The sequence below is a fragment of the Anomalospiza imberbis genome, chromosome 6 (genome assembly GCF_031753505.1).
Source record: "Anomalospiza imberbis isolate Cuckoo-Finch-1a 21T00152 chromosome 6, ASM3175350v1, whole genome shotgun sequence".
NCBI lineage: Eukaryota > Metazoa > Chordata > Aves > Passeriformes > Viduidae > Anomalospiza > Anomalospiza imberbis.
In genome coordinates, this window is record NC_089686.1 from 60171990 (window position 1) to 60188542 (window position 16553).

Here is a 16553-nt window from a genome sequence, read left to right on the forward strand (position 1 = left end):
TCTTTTTTTCAGCTGTACTCTTGATTCTTAAGGTCATGAAGGGTTATGAATTTTAAATAAAATACTGTTAGATAAGCAGAAAAAAGGGGCCAACTGAAACTTAATCTGGCGTCCTCAGTTCAGCAGGAAATGCCTTTATTGTCATTATTTCTGAATTTCTTATTTGTTTTTAGTGTTTGACCATCCTTTTCTGAACTATCAGAACTGGGATATTTAGGAGAGTTTTGAAAAGGGATTACCAGGCTGTTTTCACTTACTGCCTAGCTGAAAGAAGTCATGATATCAACAGCACAATTTGGGACAACTTCTAAAGCTGGTTTTATCTGCCTTGGAGACTTGACTGACCTCTAACAGCTCTGACAACTTCTGGGTTCAAACTTCTTTCCTCTGTAGCCTCATGCTGGAATGGGAATGACTATCCATGGTACTAAAATCTTAATTTGGTTGTCAGCTCTTATCACAGCCATTACTTTCACTCAGACCTGGATGATCTCACACACTTGTTCTTAATGGGAATGTGAACTTAGTGAAGTTAGTGCTATTTAACATTTATGGCTATAAATAAACTAATCTCCAATTTTTATGAAATTGTAAGTGTGTTATGAAGGTGTTAAATATGTACAACAGTAGACTTGAGTGAAATTGAGGTCTGTTCTGCACAGGTTTACTCTGCTGGGGTTTCAGGAAAGAAACATTATTTAAAGAGGTTGTAATTATCTCTTGACATTGCCTGCTTCAAGTCCAGTTCCTAAATTGTAATGTGGCAAAATTTCCTTTTGGTAGCATTTGTTTTTGGATTTGAACATTTTGATACTCAGTGTGGCAGGATTCTTTTCAACCACTGTGAAAATGCTTGCACTGGTATCTGGCCAAGAAAAAGGTTTCTGTCATTCTGCTGCTTAAGAACAACTCTGCTGCTCAAAACCCGAAAGAGTACAAGAGGGTTGCAGCAATCTAGGAAGAGAGCAAATGGATATAAGTGTAATTTTGAATACAGGTAAAGTTTTCATTGGCTATCAGTCTTGGGAAGTGGCTACAGCTGCCTGTGCTGGCTGCTTTTCCAGTTCAACATCACTTCTTTATGCTGAAACATGTATTTGTGTGGCCTCAAGGGAGAGTGGAATTAATATTTTGTATTGAACAAAACTAGATTTTACGGAAAAAAAACACCAAACCAAACAAAAAACCCAAAAACCCCAAAAAACAAAACAAAACTCAAAACAAAAACCAACCACAAAACAAAAGAAACAAACAAAAATACCCCAAACCAACCAAAAACCCCAAAACCCAAAAAAAATCCAATCAAAAAAGTGGAAGTTTTAGCTCAGACCAACTCGGAGAAGGAAAGCAGGTTTAAGGAGTAGGACTGGGATTTTGGGACACTTATATTGGCATGAAGTGTTTTTGAAGCCATATCCCTAAGCATTGGCTGCTAGCAACAGATCAAGGGAATGGGTTTAAAGCCTTATCATTCTCTCTCAGCACACTCCAGAACTGATGAAGTTATTTTTCACATTCAACATACTTTAGAGATTTTTGGATACTACTTATGATTTTAATAATGAGAGAAAGCTGCTAGAAAAAAAAAATGCAAAAACTCTGGGGTGACATTTTAATTAATTTCAGGGTCCAAGAAAACACATGTATGTGTGTAGAAAATTACTTTTAAAATTTTTTTTGGCTACAAACCTTGAGATTTCACCCACCATGAAAAACTTTGCTATTATTTTTGGTGATTCCATTTGTGGAGGTTTTTTTGGGATTTTGTGTTGGGTTCTGGTTGTTTGCTGATTTTGGTTTTTCCTGCCTACAGCTTTGTATTAGCAGATTTGGGTTTGCTTCCAGATGGATTGTACACACCCACTTGCCATTGCAATGAAGAAAATACAATCACCTTTTCTGCCTCAAGGGCATGACAAAATAAGTTTTCCCCATGACAAAATAAGTTTTTTTTCTGCGTGCTATAAAGGCTGACTTTTGGAAAACAGCTGGAATCAGATCTGTGGCATGCTTTTGCACCTGCTGGTGTGGCACCCAGCCTGTGAGCTGTGCTCTCTGTCCCTCCTCTGCACCTCTGTGCAGGCTGCCACGGTGCACCTTTGCACTTGCACAAAGTTAGAGCTGCTTGCACCTTCTGCCACTTAACAGCAGGAGCTCTCCTTCCATGTTCATTACAGAGCCTTCTAGTAAAGGCAGAACAACTGAGGTGTGTCTCTATTGCAAAAGATGGGGAAAACCTAGCTTACAGAACAGAATAATGGTAAAGCATTGCTGGCTTTCAGTTCTGTAATTGATTCTGCAATTACACTTAGGACTTACTAGATCACTTTAAATTTATAGCTAAAATACGTGAGAAATAAAGCCTCCAGCAAAAAAATGATTTATTTGAAAGTGCTACCTATGCTTGTATTTTCCATAAAACTTTGTGAATTTCAGCTGCAATGTAATCTTTCTTTCTTCTTTTGTACTGTTCTATGATTTTGTCCAGAACAGTTAACCACCAGTCTGTGATAATTCTGTGTGTGATAACCGAAATTCCAGTTTTGTGAAGAAAAGTGAAACAGACCAAACTTAGTTGTTAGATAAAACTAGGACCATTCTGAATGCTTGGTTCACCACTATGGCATCATGGAGAATTCTTGATGCTATCTGTGAGCAGCATTCATAACCTCTGCTATTTGTCTGAGTAAACGTCAGAGTGCTCAAGGAGAGAGCGATATTAACCAGACTACCTTGCACCGGGATGGGAGGGGAGGGGGAGAGCAGGGCACAATATTTATGGCTCCAGGAACTATAAGTTGTAATTTAATGAGATCAAAGCATTTGCTGTTTATTTGCTGCACTAGGAGCTCTGAATAAACTGGTTACAAAACAGATACAAAGCAAAACAAAAAAAAAAAAGCTAAAAAAAAATCCACAGGATATTTAAAAGAGGATAAAGACTATAAAATCAAAGGCATCGTGTTGTAGAACCTTCTAATATAAAATTAATTTAGCATTCTCTTGAGATTAGGTAATTAATGTTTCAGGAAAAGCAAAGATCCTCCAAATTTATAGCCAGTTCCTGTTTTTACCAGATAATCGCTGTTCTCCCTTTTTTTTCCTCCTTATTCCCAAGAATGTACACCGTAGTTAAAATAATAATTCCTATTTTATATATGGGTAAAGAACCCATAAGACCCATTGGTTTTACCAAAACCAACTCCATGTCCACTTCTATTATACTTCTTGGAAGAGAAAGTAATAAAATAATTAAGTAAATACTTCAAACAGAGTAAAATTGACACAATAACATTTTACCTGTGAAAATAAACTTTTAGTCACATGTGACAAGTTTGAAGTTTAGTAAGTCAGTCTTACACATTTCAGTACCTGTAATTTATTCTGTTGTTTCCATACATTATTTCAAAGTAGGGCATGACCAGGATAGTTTAAAAGATTTGTCTCTGTTTTGAATTGCAATGCCTATACTGGATGAACTATTTATACGTGTTTCCTGTGTTAAGGAACTGAAGAAAGTAACTACAGACTTGATAAGGTCCAAGGTCACCTCTCAGTACAGGGTGGGAGAAGAAAACATCAATCTTGCAGTGAAGGAAAAACAGTTTCAAGAACTGCAACAAAAAATCAGAATGGTATTTTGGATTTTAAACAAATTAAAGTTTTGGTGACTATTTTTTTTGAATTATTTGAATATTGCTTCATTCAAGAAACCTTCTGGCAATGATCTTGGATGGATACAGATTAGTGATTCCTTTCTACTATATTGCATATGTAATATAATTAAACAATTTCCACTATAACCTTTTCTAGGGAAATAAATGTGCTGTGAATATCAATATAATTTCTTAGTTAAAAAAAAAGGGTGAGAAGACATTAAAAATAATTCAATTTCTTTAAATAACCTCATGATGATTCACTATATCACATTAATACAATATTGTTAATGAAAATAGACAGTAATTTTAAGTGCCTTTTACTGTTCTTCATTCTCTTTTCTTTTTTAAGGAGACAGCAGTCAGTAAAAAAGTTCAAGAAGAAAACACCCACATTAAAGAAGAAAAGCTGGTGAGTTGTTAATACAGCTTTACTATTTAAAAATCACTTAAGAATGTAGGTGCTGTATTTCATACTTAGGTTTCTTATTATACTAAGCTACAAAAACTAGTTAATTTCACTTGTTTACACTTCAGAAATATTTTAATACTGGCCTAAATGGTATCTTACTGCTCAGTTTTTAGAAAAAGTATTGCCAGAACAAAGTCCATTATTTGACACTTTATTCCACGTCTTACATTTTGTCTTTGAATTCAGGTGGGAGAAATTTGGTATTCCCATGAAACACATGTGGGTTCAGTATAAATAAGCAGTAAGGCTGGCATAAAATGCTGCTCTGCTTTCTGGTTGCCAGCAGTTTATTGTAACATTGCTGGTACTGAAACCAGGTAAAATGGGAATAGTGTGTCAATGGTACACGACGGAAATGATGTTCCATTTAGACTATTAAGCAACGCCTTTGCATCCCTGAACAGAGTTAGGACTGTCTTCTCTTGCTAACTCAGGTATATTCCGGGAAAAATCCTTTTTAAAAAAAGGCTATGGAGTCAAGCATAAAAAAAAAATTTTGTTCCCTGCAAGAACAACATAAGGCACTGCTTTGCAGAATATTAACCATGAAAGGGGTGATTGGTGTTTTCCCTTTGCTTGAACAGTTGCAGAACTTTCACTCTGCAGTTCAGAAAAGGGAACAGGTCAGAGAAGTGTATCATTCTTGGTGCCAGGGAGGGACAAAAGCAGAGTCTTGCTGGCATGGCCACAGAGCACTCATCCAGCAGCACTCTTCCAATTTATAAAAGTCTGCTTGCATTTTGAGCGTGCTTTTAAAAAATACTTGCCAATAAAAACATGGAAAAAAATGAGAGACTTACTCAGGCCTCATTACTCTCCCAGCCCTGAATGCACTAAAGGGATTTCTGTGGAGATGAATGGAGCATAATCCGTGGAGTGTATTTGCTGTGTTATCTAAGAGAAGGATTCTGGTTTGCATCTCTCACTTGTTCTGTGTGAATTGCTAGGCTTTGGTAGGTTAGTTTGAACACATGCAGGGGTTTGGTACAGTCTGGAGAGGGCTCTAATGTAGAGATGAGCTTCATGTTTCCCCCAGGTGCTTGGGTTTGAAGACATGGATTTCTCTGCTGTGGAGCACTCATAATTCACCTTGATAAACTGAAATGTTGTCTTTAGTGATTCTTGGACTTAGGCTAGAAATACCATCTACATTACAGCTGATTTGTACTAAACTGTATGAGAGAAGCAGTCTGGTCTCTCTGAGAGAAAACTGTCCTAGATTTAAAAGATGTGGCCAGCTCTGCCACTGACCTGTTGGATGACACTGGCCAAGCCATTCCACAGTTCTGCAGTTCAGTCTTCTGGATGTAAAATTAAATTAAAAATAAGTTAACCTTCAGTGAAAAAAATATTATTTATACAGGCATGAAAAGGAATGAGAGTACACTAAAATATTGATTTTAGTTTTATTAGGTAGCTGTATCTTTGTATCCAGTAGAACCAAAACTAGAATAATTTGAAAAGACTTTGCAAGTACGTCAAAGTACTTTGTTTTAATAATATGTTCCTCTCTCATTATATTTTGAAGCAGCTGAGCACATCTAAGATTCCTTTCTGCCTGAAACTCAGGGGTTTTTCTTTTAGTAACTGCTGTAAGCAGTCTTGAGGGGGGTGATGATTGGCTTGTCTGGGTCATTCACTCTGTCTTTCAAACTTTGGAAATGTGTTTTGTAGTGTTCAATAAAAAATGGCTCAGTTTCCAGCAGGCTGCAACACATTTCATGGCAGCAATCATGGCACCTTCATCAACTCAAAGCAGCTCCCTTTGGGCACCTCTTTTTTTACAACTTCCTCTTCATGAAGTAACAATACAGTTTGAGGAGGGTACCCCCAAAATTCAGACCCTGACATGATATAGCTGCACCACATGATGCAAAGGTAATGGGTGGTAGTTCACATCTATTAGGATTTAATTCAGGAGATACAGAATAATTTCCTGTTAGGGTGATCCATTTATGGAATAATTTCTCTTGGATTTTCTATATTTTTCAGACCTGTGATATGGTAAGATAAATTTATTCTGTTTGTCCTGACTAGAAATCACAGTGGGGTTGGATTAGATATATTTTGTCCAGAATTGCACTGAAGAATGTATAAAGATTGAGAGGATTTAATTTTAATTATAGGAAAATTCTTTGAAAAAGAATGTTATAATAGTTTATAGTAATGTTAACTTCTCCAAGGTAAAAGGTCAGAAAAATGGGTATTGTTCTGATTTCTCCCTACAAGTTTTCCCTAATGCTGAGGTTGGAGTACCTTTTTTTACACTCATGATTTTGTAAACACTGACAGAATTGAAAAAAAATACTATAAAAGACATAAATTATCTAATGTTTAAACTCCAGAAACAAAATCTTGCTCAATATATTCTATTCTGTTTGTATTACTAAGGAAATTCTCAGCTCTCTGCAGTGCGTGCAGGAGCTGCTTCAGCGAATAACCCAAACGAATGTTAGAGTGGAAAGTGAATTAAATGCACTGAAAGAAGACTATCAGGTCAGATTTTTCTTGATTAGACAAGCTGTTATTATCTGTTATGTATTTTTTAAGTCCAGGGCTGTTAAAGACATCTGTGTGCCTTTCAGAACTTTTGACCTCGCTTCCATTGCTCCCTCAGCTCCTTAACTGTCAGCACGAACCTTGAAGCACAGGCTGTGCTTTCCCTCTTCTCTCCCTAAAGTAAATCATGGTTGCCATTCTCAGCAGCCATTTCTAGGGGGCAAAACCAGAACAGGGTTGCTTTCAAATACTGAAATAAAATGATTTTATGACTTTTGTTTCTTGTAATTTTCATATAGGTACACATTTCTGGGCAACATTTCAAATTTCAGATCTTCATTCATAGCTGGACTTTTTCCTCAGTTTTACTAAAGCAGAGAGCCTAAGAAAGATCATTATCTCTAGCCCTTTCTTGCTGTGTTTTCTGGCACCATATTTATGCTAGAGGTGGGAAGTAGTCACGCTGGAGAGTGTGGAGTTGCAGCATTCCTCAGTTCCCCTTTGTCTTAGTTCTGGGCAATTTCAGGAGGAAACTTTTGAAGTGGTCCCTTTAGAAGCAACTTTAGGCAGCCTCTCCTCCCACCATTTCAGGAGACATAAGTTTCCTGTGAGAAAAGTAGAAAAAAATTGTTTATTTAACAAGCAAAGTACTCACAAACAGGAAAAATAAATAATATTAAACAATGGAACTTCTCATTGTTCTGAAGAGATGGCAAATTCAGAAAGTCTTTCTGTAGTTCAGAGTCCTTTTTGTGGGTGTGTCTTCAGTTTTTTCTCAGTCTCTCCATGGTCGGGTCTGGTGTCTGCAGTGTAGCTTGGGGTGCCCCAGATGATAGTCCTGGTGTTACTGGACTGAACAATGGCTGAACAGTTCCAAGAAACTTCTGGCCTCGGAAGGCAAAGGAGAGTTCTGTTCTGCTGTCCATGCTGCAGGCAACACTGAATACGGATTCTTTGCTTCTTTTTTCTGCTAAGGTCATGATTAAATGTGTGAGACAGTATTTATTTCTTATTGGGACTCAGATGTTTATTAATTCTTATTCTACAGTCTCACAAACCCTGAGTTCTACAGCACTTCACTCTAACAAGCTACAAAATGGGGCCCTATCTCCCTCTCTACAAGGCTTTTTAAGGATAAATTGTCCAATTAAGAAATGACACCTAAATTATTTTTACTTTTAACCTAATAACCAACCACCCATACCTGCAATGTGGACTTTTTATCCAATTACACAAAACCACCCAAACCCATGGAGAAGTGGGTTGAAGAAGAAGGACCAGCCAGTGCCCTAACACCTTCATCTTTTTTTATATATATTACTATATTCTAAAGCCTTAAACTCTGAGTTTCCCACCCTGTGACATTACACACTTCCATTCAAACTCCACCCCCACAATCCCAGTTCTGTCATTCCATTTTGGAAGCCTTCTCCACAGCCTCAGATCAAATGCAGTGTTCTCCTGGGGGCCAGTGCCTGCCAGCACAGAAAGTCTGAAATTCTCAGTAAGCAGGGTTCCAAGTGGGTGAGAAGGATGCAGGGGAGCAAGTGCAGTTTCTGCAAACAGCCTGCATGCTGCTTCTCTCCCCCTTCACTCTCACAACCAGTCTTAAAGGTGCAGAACTTAATATCCAGCATAAACAGATGACTGGGGATGCAAGCATCATGAAGTCACTCTGGGACACCCTTTCAGCCTGTAAAAGCAGCTCAGAACAGTTCAGATTCCACATTTCAATAGCAGTTAGTGCACTGAAGATTAAGGTCATATCCATTCCCATCAGAGGTACCATGTGGAGTTCAGGTACAGCCACTGACTGGACTATTAAAAATTATTATCTACTGTTTGCCCAGACGTAACCACAACTGTTCCGCTCTTTGAAGCCAAGGTTTTGAACTAGGAATTCAGTTAATTTCAAATTGAACTTCCAGTGTGGATGTATACTTTTGTTTCTAAATAAATGCTGCTATGCTAATTTGAAATTATTCACTTCCCCTAAGACTTTACTCTTAACAGGAGTAAGTAATTTGCCTTCTGCCACAATATAAACATAGGACTTCTGTATTTTGATGAAACAAGTAAGGTTGAAGGTGAGCTATGTTCTCCATCAGAAAGTGGCTAAAATCTCCCTAGGAATTAAAGCATCTGCAACATTTTTACAAAGATTAACTGAGAAACCCTTTGGCTCCAGAACTGCCTAAAGTAGCATGATTTTCTGTAGCTTATTTGTCTATTGGGTCCAGTGAAACAGCTGGATTACTTGCTATTCATACAATCCTGGTTTTTGTTAAAGTAAGAAGGTAATGTGCTTTTTATTTTTATTTTTAAAGATAATTAGAATTGCTTTGTAGATTAAAATAGAGGCTGGAGATAATATATAACCTACTGATGATGCCTTTCATAATACAGGAACCCTTTAGTCCTTTGTGTCAGGACTATTGAATTGCAAGTGTATTTTAAAGTGCTTTTTTCTGATAGCATTTCTGAGCTATTGTTTCCCCTCTCAGATAAAGTTTATAGTATGCCTTAAAGCTCCAGCTAAAACAGTAAATGGTATCTGTGAATCTTCTCTTTGAAGACTGCACATAAATGTCTACAAGTATGGCTTGTTTTCTTCCTGTTAAGGTACGAATGGAGGAAAAGTCTCTGTTTTGCAGCCTGGGCAGGCCAAGAATTGATTTCTGGTTGCAATTATGCTAGTTCTGATGAGAGCCTGCTCTGATTTGGGTCTGTTTATATTAGACATTGGGAAGGTATTACTGGTTTTGATTGTTCTAACTACAGCACAAACCACTGCTGGTCATCAAAGCTTCAGTGCAGTCCTCAAAGGTAACTTCAGGCGTAAATACTTTAGATGAAATGGGGGTTACAATAAGAGGCACTTGGTTCAACCTTCATTACTTAAACTGATGTAAATAGACCCTTTTTTTTCCAGTTTGATACAATTACCATGATATTCCAAGAAATGAGACAATGTTAGCTTCTTATTTTGCATTCTTTTTATTTTTTAAAATATCAAATTGAACTTATAAAATAGGGAGATGAATATATAACTTCTCAAAAAAAAAAAAAAATTCTTGAACAGATGACAGAATACTTGAGAATGCAAGGAATTCAGGTATTCCCCTGTCTGTACAACTGGTTTTAACATGTGATCAGTTCCATACATCTGCTACTTCTGAGATTTTGCCCTAAGCGCTATGCTGTGAATTACCATAATCATCCATCACCGAGAAGTTTGCATTTCAGGTGCAAGTAAAAGCATCCTTGGAGTTAAGAGCAGGTTCATCAAAGAGAGGAGGTCTTGCACTCCTGGTTTATACAACTGCATGAGAGAGGCTATATCAGAGTGGGATTAATCAGACAATGCACTGCTGAATTGTCCCATTTTTGGAAATACATCATCTGTCAAAGAAGATCCATTATATTCTTAGGCACAACTTTTCCCAGGTGTACAAAAGTGCAGGGAGGTTTGAATTTTCCTAGTATTAGTACCTGTAAAATATAGTATTTTTAATAGTGTAGCTAGATTAACATAGACATTTTAAAATTGGTGCTAAGGGAATCAAAAAGTGGACTAATTTTTGGTTAAAAGATTTAGTAAAAAGGAATTTGAGTATTGCCTCCATAACATTTTTCAAGTGGACTTTCAAAGACGCTTAGCAGAATCATAAATATGTAGCTGGTCATGCAGCCCATACATTAAAGTTATGCTTACATTATCAAATATATTTGTGTCATCTATATGGCAGGTAATGGAATACAGTGTCTCTTATCTTCCATATTGTTTGCTATAAAAATATGATAGGATAAATTCCAAGAGTACCTGATACATGTGTGAAGTTGCTGCTGATTTACACAAGACTCCTTTAATTTAGCATAGGAAAGCTGAAAGAGTTAACCCAAAACTGTTGCAAGTACAGTTATGGTGGTACAAAACTTAATATTACTGTTATTTCAATGCCCTCCTATTTCAGTGACCTAATAAAAATAAATTAAAGCATAATCAGATACATACTTCATGTTGCAGTAGATATGTTTTAGAATGTAAAGATTGTATAGTTTATAAGAGAAGCTAATAAACAATTTAGGACAGAAAAACTGATTATAAAAATATTTTTTTTCCCTGTCAGTATACAGTAGTTTTTTCTTTAAGTACAGTGGCTCTGGATTATGCTACATTTCATATCTCTCATCTCTGGACTTTATATTACTTTTTCAGCACATTAAAACTTACGCAGTGAAACTGAATAATGGCAAGTGTTTTTATACCCTTTTATAGCCATTTCTTTTTTCATAACCTCCCCCTGTTTCCTGTTAGCTAAACTATAAGCACCTTTCTGTTAATTTATGAAAATTATTGTTGAGATAGCACATTATCACTGATCTGTATGGCACTTGCAGCATGTTAGAAGCAAAGGTCCAAGCAACATAAAACACATCAAAATTCATTAATGTGGTATTGATTATTTTTTGGATAATTAATTTTATTGCAGGCCCTTGAAAGAGATAATGAGCTGCAAAGGGAGAAGGCAAAGGAAAATGAAGAAAAGTTCCTTAATCTTCAGAATGAGCATGAGAAGGCACTAAGAACTTGGAAAAATGATGTAGGTTTATTAAATTAAATGCTTTGGTATTAAAAGTTTTTTTGGAATAGTTGTCAAGCATTTCAGGTAATCCCTAAAAGCCAAGAAAATATCACAGAAATAATGCAATAAAAACAATTCATTTCTTCTCCAGTAACACAGACACTTCTAGAAATGAATATTTTTTTCCAAATAGATTTAGGTTGACTTCTGTGCTCTAAAAGGTCAGTGCTCTTCCTGCAGCTCTGATTTGAAAGGAATTCTTCAGTGTGGACTGAGGGTGAAAGGGGGTAAGAAAAGGTGTGTGTCTGCTATGTCCCCCTAGTGAATTCACCTCTGTGGACACCTAAACAATAGTTTGTCTTCTATATTTGACATTCTTTCTATTACCTCATTACTTTTAAAGAATACTTCAGTAATTATTTCATGCAAAACAATTAGCAAAATATTGTAGCTGTAAAAATTGTCTGCAGTAATAAATGCATGTTTAGATATAGGAAAGATTAATACCACTTCAATAAGACAAGATCTGCTTAATGTGTGGAAACCAGACTCTTAGCAGCATTTGTTTAATAGTCTGTCTTTTTTATTTCTGTGTGCTTGGCACTTGCTGCCAGAAAGGTTTTGATTTTGGTAGATAGATTTCCAGGGAAGCTGTGGGGAATAATGCAAAGTTGTCCTTGTAATCCTGTTGTCTAAGGCTCACCCCTTTGAGTGCAGCCACTATGGGGATGACTGCAACCATGAGAACACAAAATAGCTGAGCTGTTCTGATGCTCAGTTCCCTGAGAAGATTTGATTTCCCTGATTCCTTGGAGAATTTTATACCACAATTTCCTCTGTAGACATGGGAATTTGCCCTGCTTAATTCTCAGGAACATTTGTATCTGTTCTGTAGAAGATAATTGATATTCCTTTTCATATTTCTGCTATGGCTAACTAGAAACTTTGTCTCCTAAAGTAAATCATCAAGGATAAAACTAACACTGGTCTGGAAATCTTTGTAAATTAAGTGAAGATATTTCTGTAAAATTGCCCTTAGATTCTTTTACAGGTTGTAGTTTGGACTGTTCTGTTAGTTCTAAATATAAAAATTGTTACATATTTTCTGAGGAAGCATTGGATACTTGAGGCTATTTACAGAGGTAAAGGGCTAAGCAAATTATTTGCTGTTGTGATTTCTTGACAATGTAGGTAGAGAATGAATTTTGAATTTTACATTATCTTTGAGCCAAAAAGGAAGAAAGCTACAAATACAGATCTCACTTTTTTGAAGCATTGCTACTAGCAGCAAATGGTGAAAAAAAATCCCAAACCAGTTAATAAAAGCTACAATCTGTAATGGAAATGTGGTTAAAATTTTGGTTTGAATGAAAAAGCTCAATTATTTTGTACAAAGAAATTCCTTAGCATACTTTAAGGATGAAGTTTAATTTGCTGAGCTGTTCGTCCCTTTGAAAAACGCTGGTTTACCTATTTGAACATGCAGTAAAGTGTTGGTGTGCTCTGTGTACTTGCAATTATTACAGGAGGAAAACTTGAGAAGAGAAATACACACTATTAAAAATGAACTGAAGTCCCTTAAAGGGCTTCATAGACATCTTGAAGATTATCATCCTCCTCCAGGAAATCAGCATTCTGAGCAAGTGGAAAATCTGCAGGTAAATGTCTTTACTAGCTGCAGTGTGTCTTGTGAAAATGCCAGAGAGCTAAAGATATGACAGTTTTTCTAATCTTGTCTGTCATGTCCACTGATCCTCCTTTGACATGGCTTAACCTAAAAATTTATGTGACAATGGCCCTAAGTATCCTTGAAACTTCCTGTACCCCCAGAAAGTTCTCCTTTTATCAAGAGAGGTGTTTATATCACAGGAACCTGAGATAGTACTTCATTAATAAATTTTTGCCTAACAGACAGCAGTTAACTTAAGCCATCTATCTTTACTAAACCCTAGATCACAGACATATTTTCCATGGGTATGTCTCAAATACTGGGGCAGATCCAATTGACTTCATATGTGTGTAAGTTCCCTGGAGGTGTGGAAGCAGGTCCACTTCTACTCAGAGGAACTAATTTTAGCTTCTCTAAAATCTGTACCATGGGACAGATCAGGAGGTTGTTTTTATCAATACCCAGGTTGTCTAAGTGCTTCAGTTTTAGTTTAAGAAACACCAACCTTTATGTCACATAACGTGTTTAGGAGTCATTAAAGGCACAGCGAGCTCATCAGGTGGTGAATGCAGGGGGTAAAAGACTTCTGTGCAGTGCAGGCTGAACCAGAATTGAGTTTGGATTGTTGGGTGAACCAAACCCATGTTCAGCTCTAGGTACAGGGCACATATGGGAAGTCAACAAGTGGTTAAGCACACAAAGATGGGCTTTTGGAACAAAAGGAAGGACACAGCAGCTCTGTTCTATCCCATGATCCCTGCAGCAATACATATAGATATAACAGATCTCTCTGTTTTATTGCCTGCAGCTCTGTGTTATCCCATGATCAAACTGGATTGCAAATTTGTATTCCAGTCTTCTATAGGATTGGAAAAATTGGGCAGAATCAGAAGCCATAAGAAACTTCTGATTCTGTTTTCTGTTGAGTATTTTCCATTAACTTTTACAAACAAGTAATGATCTATCCTTCAAAGAATGGAAAACTCATTTTTCATGTATACAGTCTTGTTTGTAGTGTTAAGAAAATAGGAAGACATTAAGACTGTAAAGACAGGTAACTATTTTAGAACTAGTCCATGAATTGTCAGTAAAATGACAAACAGTAAAAATATTTTAGGATTTGGAAGAATGTAAAATCAATTTCTTTTCAATGCATGTACATATGTATGTTTATAGCTCACACACAAACATATACATGGCTGTGGTATGGGCTTAATAATGCGAGGGAAATTAGACTTGAAATGATTACTCATTATGCCAAAGCTGAACTCTACAAGGAATAATGCAAATTGTGTATCTTAAAAATCACTGTTTCCTTGAATGGAAATGGAATATTGATTTTGTTTAGGATGCAGAATCAAAGTGATTAGGCATTCATGATAAACAGTACTGGTGCTTACTAAGATAACCCCTCGGGTTTGAAAGCAGAAAAGCTCAAAGCATATGCTCATAAATGCAAAAGAAGTCAGATGTCTTCCAAATATACATCTTACACTATCTTATGGCAAATTGCCACACCACTGTGTGGTGTACAGTCATTAGATTTTCAAAGCTAGGCAGGCTGGACTGAGTGGAACACTGCCAAGAAACTGAAGCTGCAGCAGATCATATTGGTTATTCTGATTTGTGGAATTTCACCTTGTATCACTAATGAGTCAGCATCTAGTGACACATAAAAGGGAAAGGTGTTGGCTAGGATTCAGATCTTGACTGTGGTTCCAAGTGTTCTAAGGAAATATGCTTATACTTATTTTTACACCCAAGCAATCTGAAATCCCTGTGGTTATTTCTGGGGTATGCAATTCAGGATGTACTTAAACTTCTTCACACTGATCACCTCTGGAATAGTAATTAAACAAAAGACATTGTTAAAGTAAAGGTACAATGTCAGGCCTCATTATAGACTTGGATTACAATTTAGTTTAACCATACCATGCTTCACATTTAGTTTGATATAGTTTGCAATCAGCTGTGTAGCAGTAGAGAATAGGGTTACACCCAGCAATGGCTTGCTGTAATTCTTTTGTGGGTGTATGTACAGGGAGATCTGGTTTTCAGAAGGGTTTGAATTTTGTATTATGAAATAGTCTGTTGAGGGAAAGGATATTTAGGGATATATGTGTTTCTCAGTTAGATTTACTAAACCACAGGCAAAAAATTAAAATCCAAGTTTAAAAGTTTTGTTATTTAGGTATTTTAGTTTGCCCATCTTGGACCCATTTTTTAAGGGCTGAACAGCCATTTGAATTTAGTGAAAAGTAGATTTCTTCAACCCATCTGAAAACCTGGAAAGGAAACATGAAACCCTTCTGCCTTTCTATGAACGCTTTGTCCTGTTTGTTTCAGATGCAATCACCAGCTCAGCCCACACCAACAAACATGGTAAGTTCCACTGCAGTGGCTGTCTCATTAATGTACAAAAGAGTAATGTACACAGTTATAGAGTGGTGTTTCTGTCTGAAGAAAGAGCTCCTAGAAACAAGAGATTGTAAGATAATTACAGATTTCATGAAAGGAAAGGGAAATTTCTACTACTTGTATTCAAAATGCTTGAAAGTGTGATGCCAGGGCTATATAGAGCAAAGAAGGAAAATTAATTAAATACCTAGAAAAGAAAAAGATGCAATATATACAATTTCCAGGTGTGACAGGGAAAATAATGATAAAACATGAGGAAAAGAGAGAGATTTCAACTGAAACTTCAAATTGAGGCTGGAGGAAAATGATTTTAGGACCCTCCTCTATTTACCATGACTCCTCCCTCCCCCAAACCAGCAAGGCTGGGAGCATCAGGATGTTCCTGTGACCTGCAGGAAACTTTTCCTGGCAGATTTGTGTTCTACATCCCCTACTCTGCCAGCACTGCAACTGCCCCATTTTTTAGCAGTGCTGTCTTTGCGCCTCCCTCTACTCTGCAATATTCTCTGTCCTCCCCACACACCCAGTGCCCAAGCACAACCCTTGTAACTCCCTCCCACATCCCAGCCTTCCTTCTGCAACACCTCCAGTCACCCAAGTATCTTCAGCTTCTTCCCACATCTTTTATGGACTAAGCTCCCTCCCACATCTGCCTACTTTTATATCCTATCTTTAGGGCAAGAGCCAGCACGTGCTCCTGTCTTCAGCTGCCAAACAGTTGATGATGATAAAGGATGCATCTCCTTTTGCTTTTATTTTGGTGGGATTTTATTAACTTCACTATTCAGGCCCTAGTTTCCACAGAACTTCACTGGCTGCAGCTTTCTAAACTGAACACATATGCAGTAGTAGACCAGTGATTTAGACTTTAAGTAGACAAATCTTTCAGGCTTCTATTCTTGTTGAATTTGACTCAAATTCAAGTTAAAAGGCTATTTAGGAGGGAATTAGGAACTAAATGTCAGGGACTGTAAATTCAGAGGCCTTATTTGCCTGTGAAATAAAGTTTAAAGTCCTGGGCAGTTTGCTAGGAAAAAAAAGGTTATTTATATGTGCATGTGTTGTTTTTGTGTGCATGTTGTGTATATGTTTGGGTGTAAGCAGCAATGATGCAGGATTTTTGCATATGGAATTACTGAGTAGGTCACTGAGTGGGCCAGCAGAGAGAAGGAGTGATCCAGTCACCACAGGTACAACACAAATTCCTTCCACTGAGGAATTCTGAAATGGCAAATGTAGAACTTTTTGGACTG

The 16553-nt window shown here is 36.9% G+C and overlaps 1 protein-coding gene across 23 annotated transcripts in view; it reads left to right on the plus strand.

Annotated features, from left to right (window-relative positions):
• The window catches only part of CCDC73 (coiled-coil domain containing 73), a 61937-nt gene that overhangs the window by 37291 nt on the left and 8093 nt on the right, over positions 1 to 16553 (plus strand). For 13 of the 23 annotated variants that reach the window (XM_068194748.1, XM_068194744.1, XM_068194752.1 and 10 more), the window contains 6 exons: positions 3507 to 3635; positions 4009 to 4068; positions 6520 to 6624; positions 11121 to 11231; positions 12740 to 12871; positions 15229 to 15264. In XM_068194748.1, the coding sequence (XP_068050849.1) occupies positions 3507 to 3635; positions 4009 to 4068; positions 6520 to 6624; positions 11121 to 11231; positions 12740 to 12871; positions 15229 to 15264 (573 nt within the window). The remainder of the gene's footprint in view (positions 1 to 3506; positions 3636 to 4008; positions 4069 to 6519; positions 6625 to 11120; positions 11232 to 12739; positions 12872 to 15228; positions 15265 to 16553) is intronic. The other 10 variants (XM_068194755.1, XM_068194756.1, XM_068194758.1 and 7 more) reach the window with 6 other exon arrangements.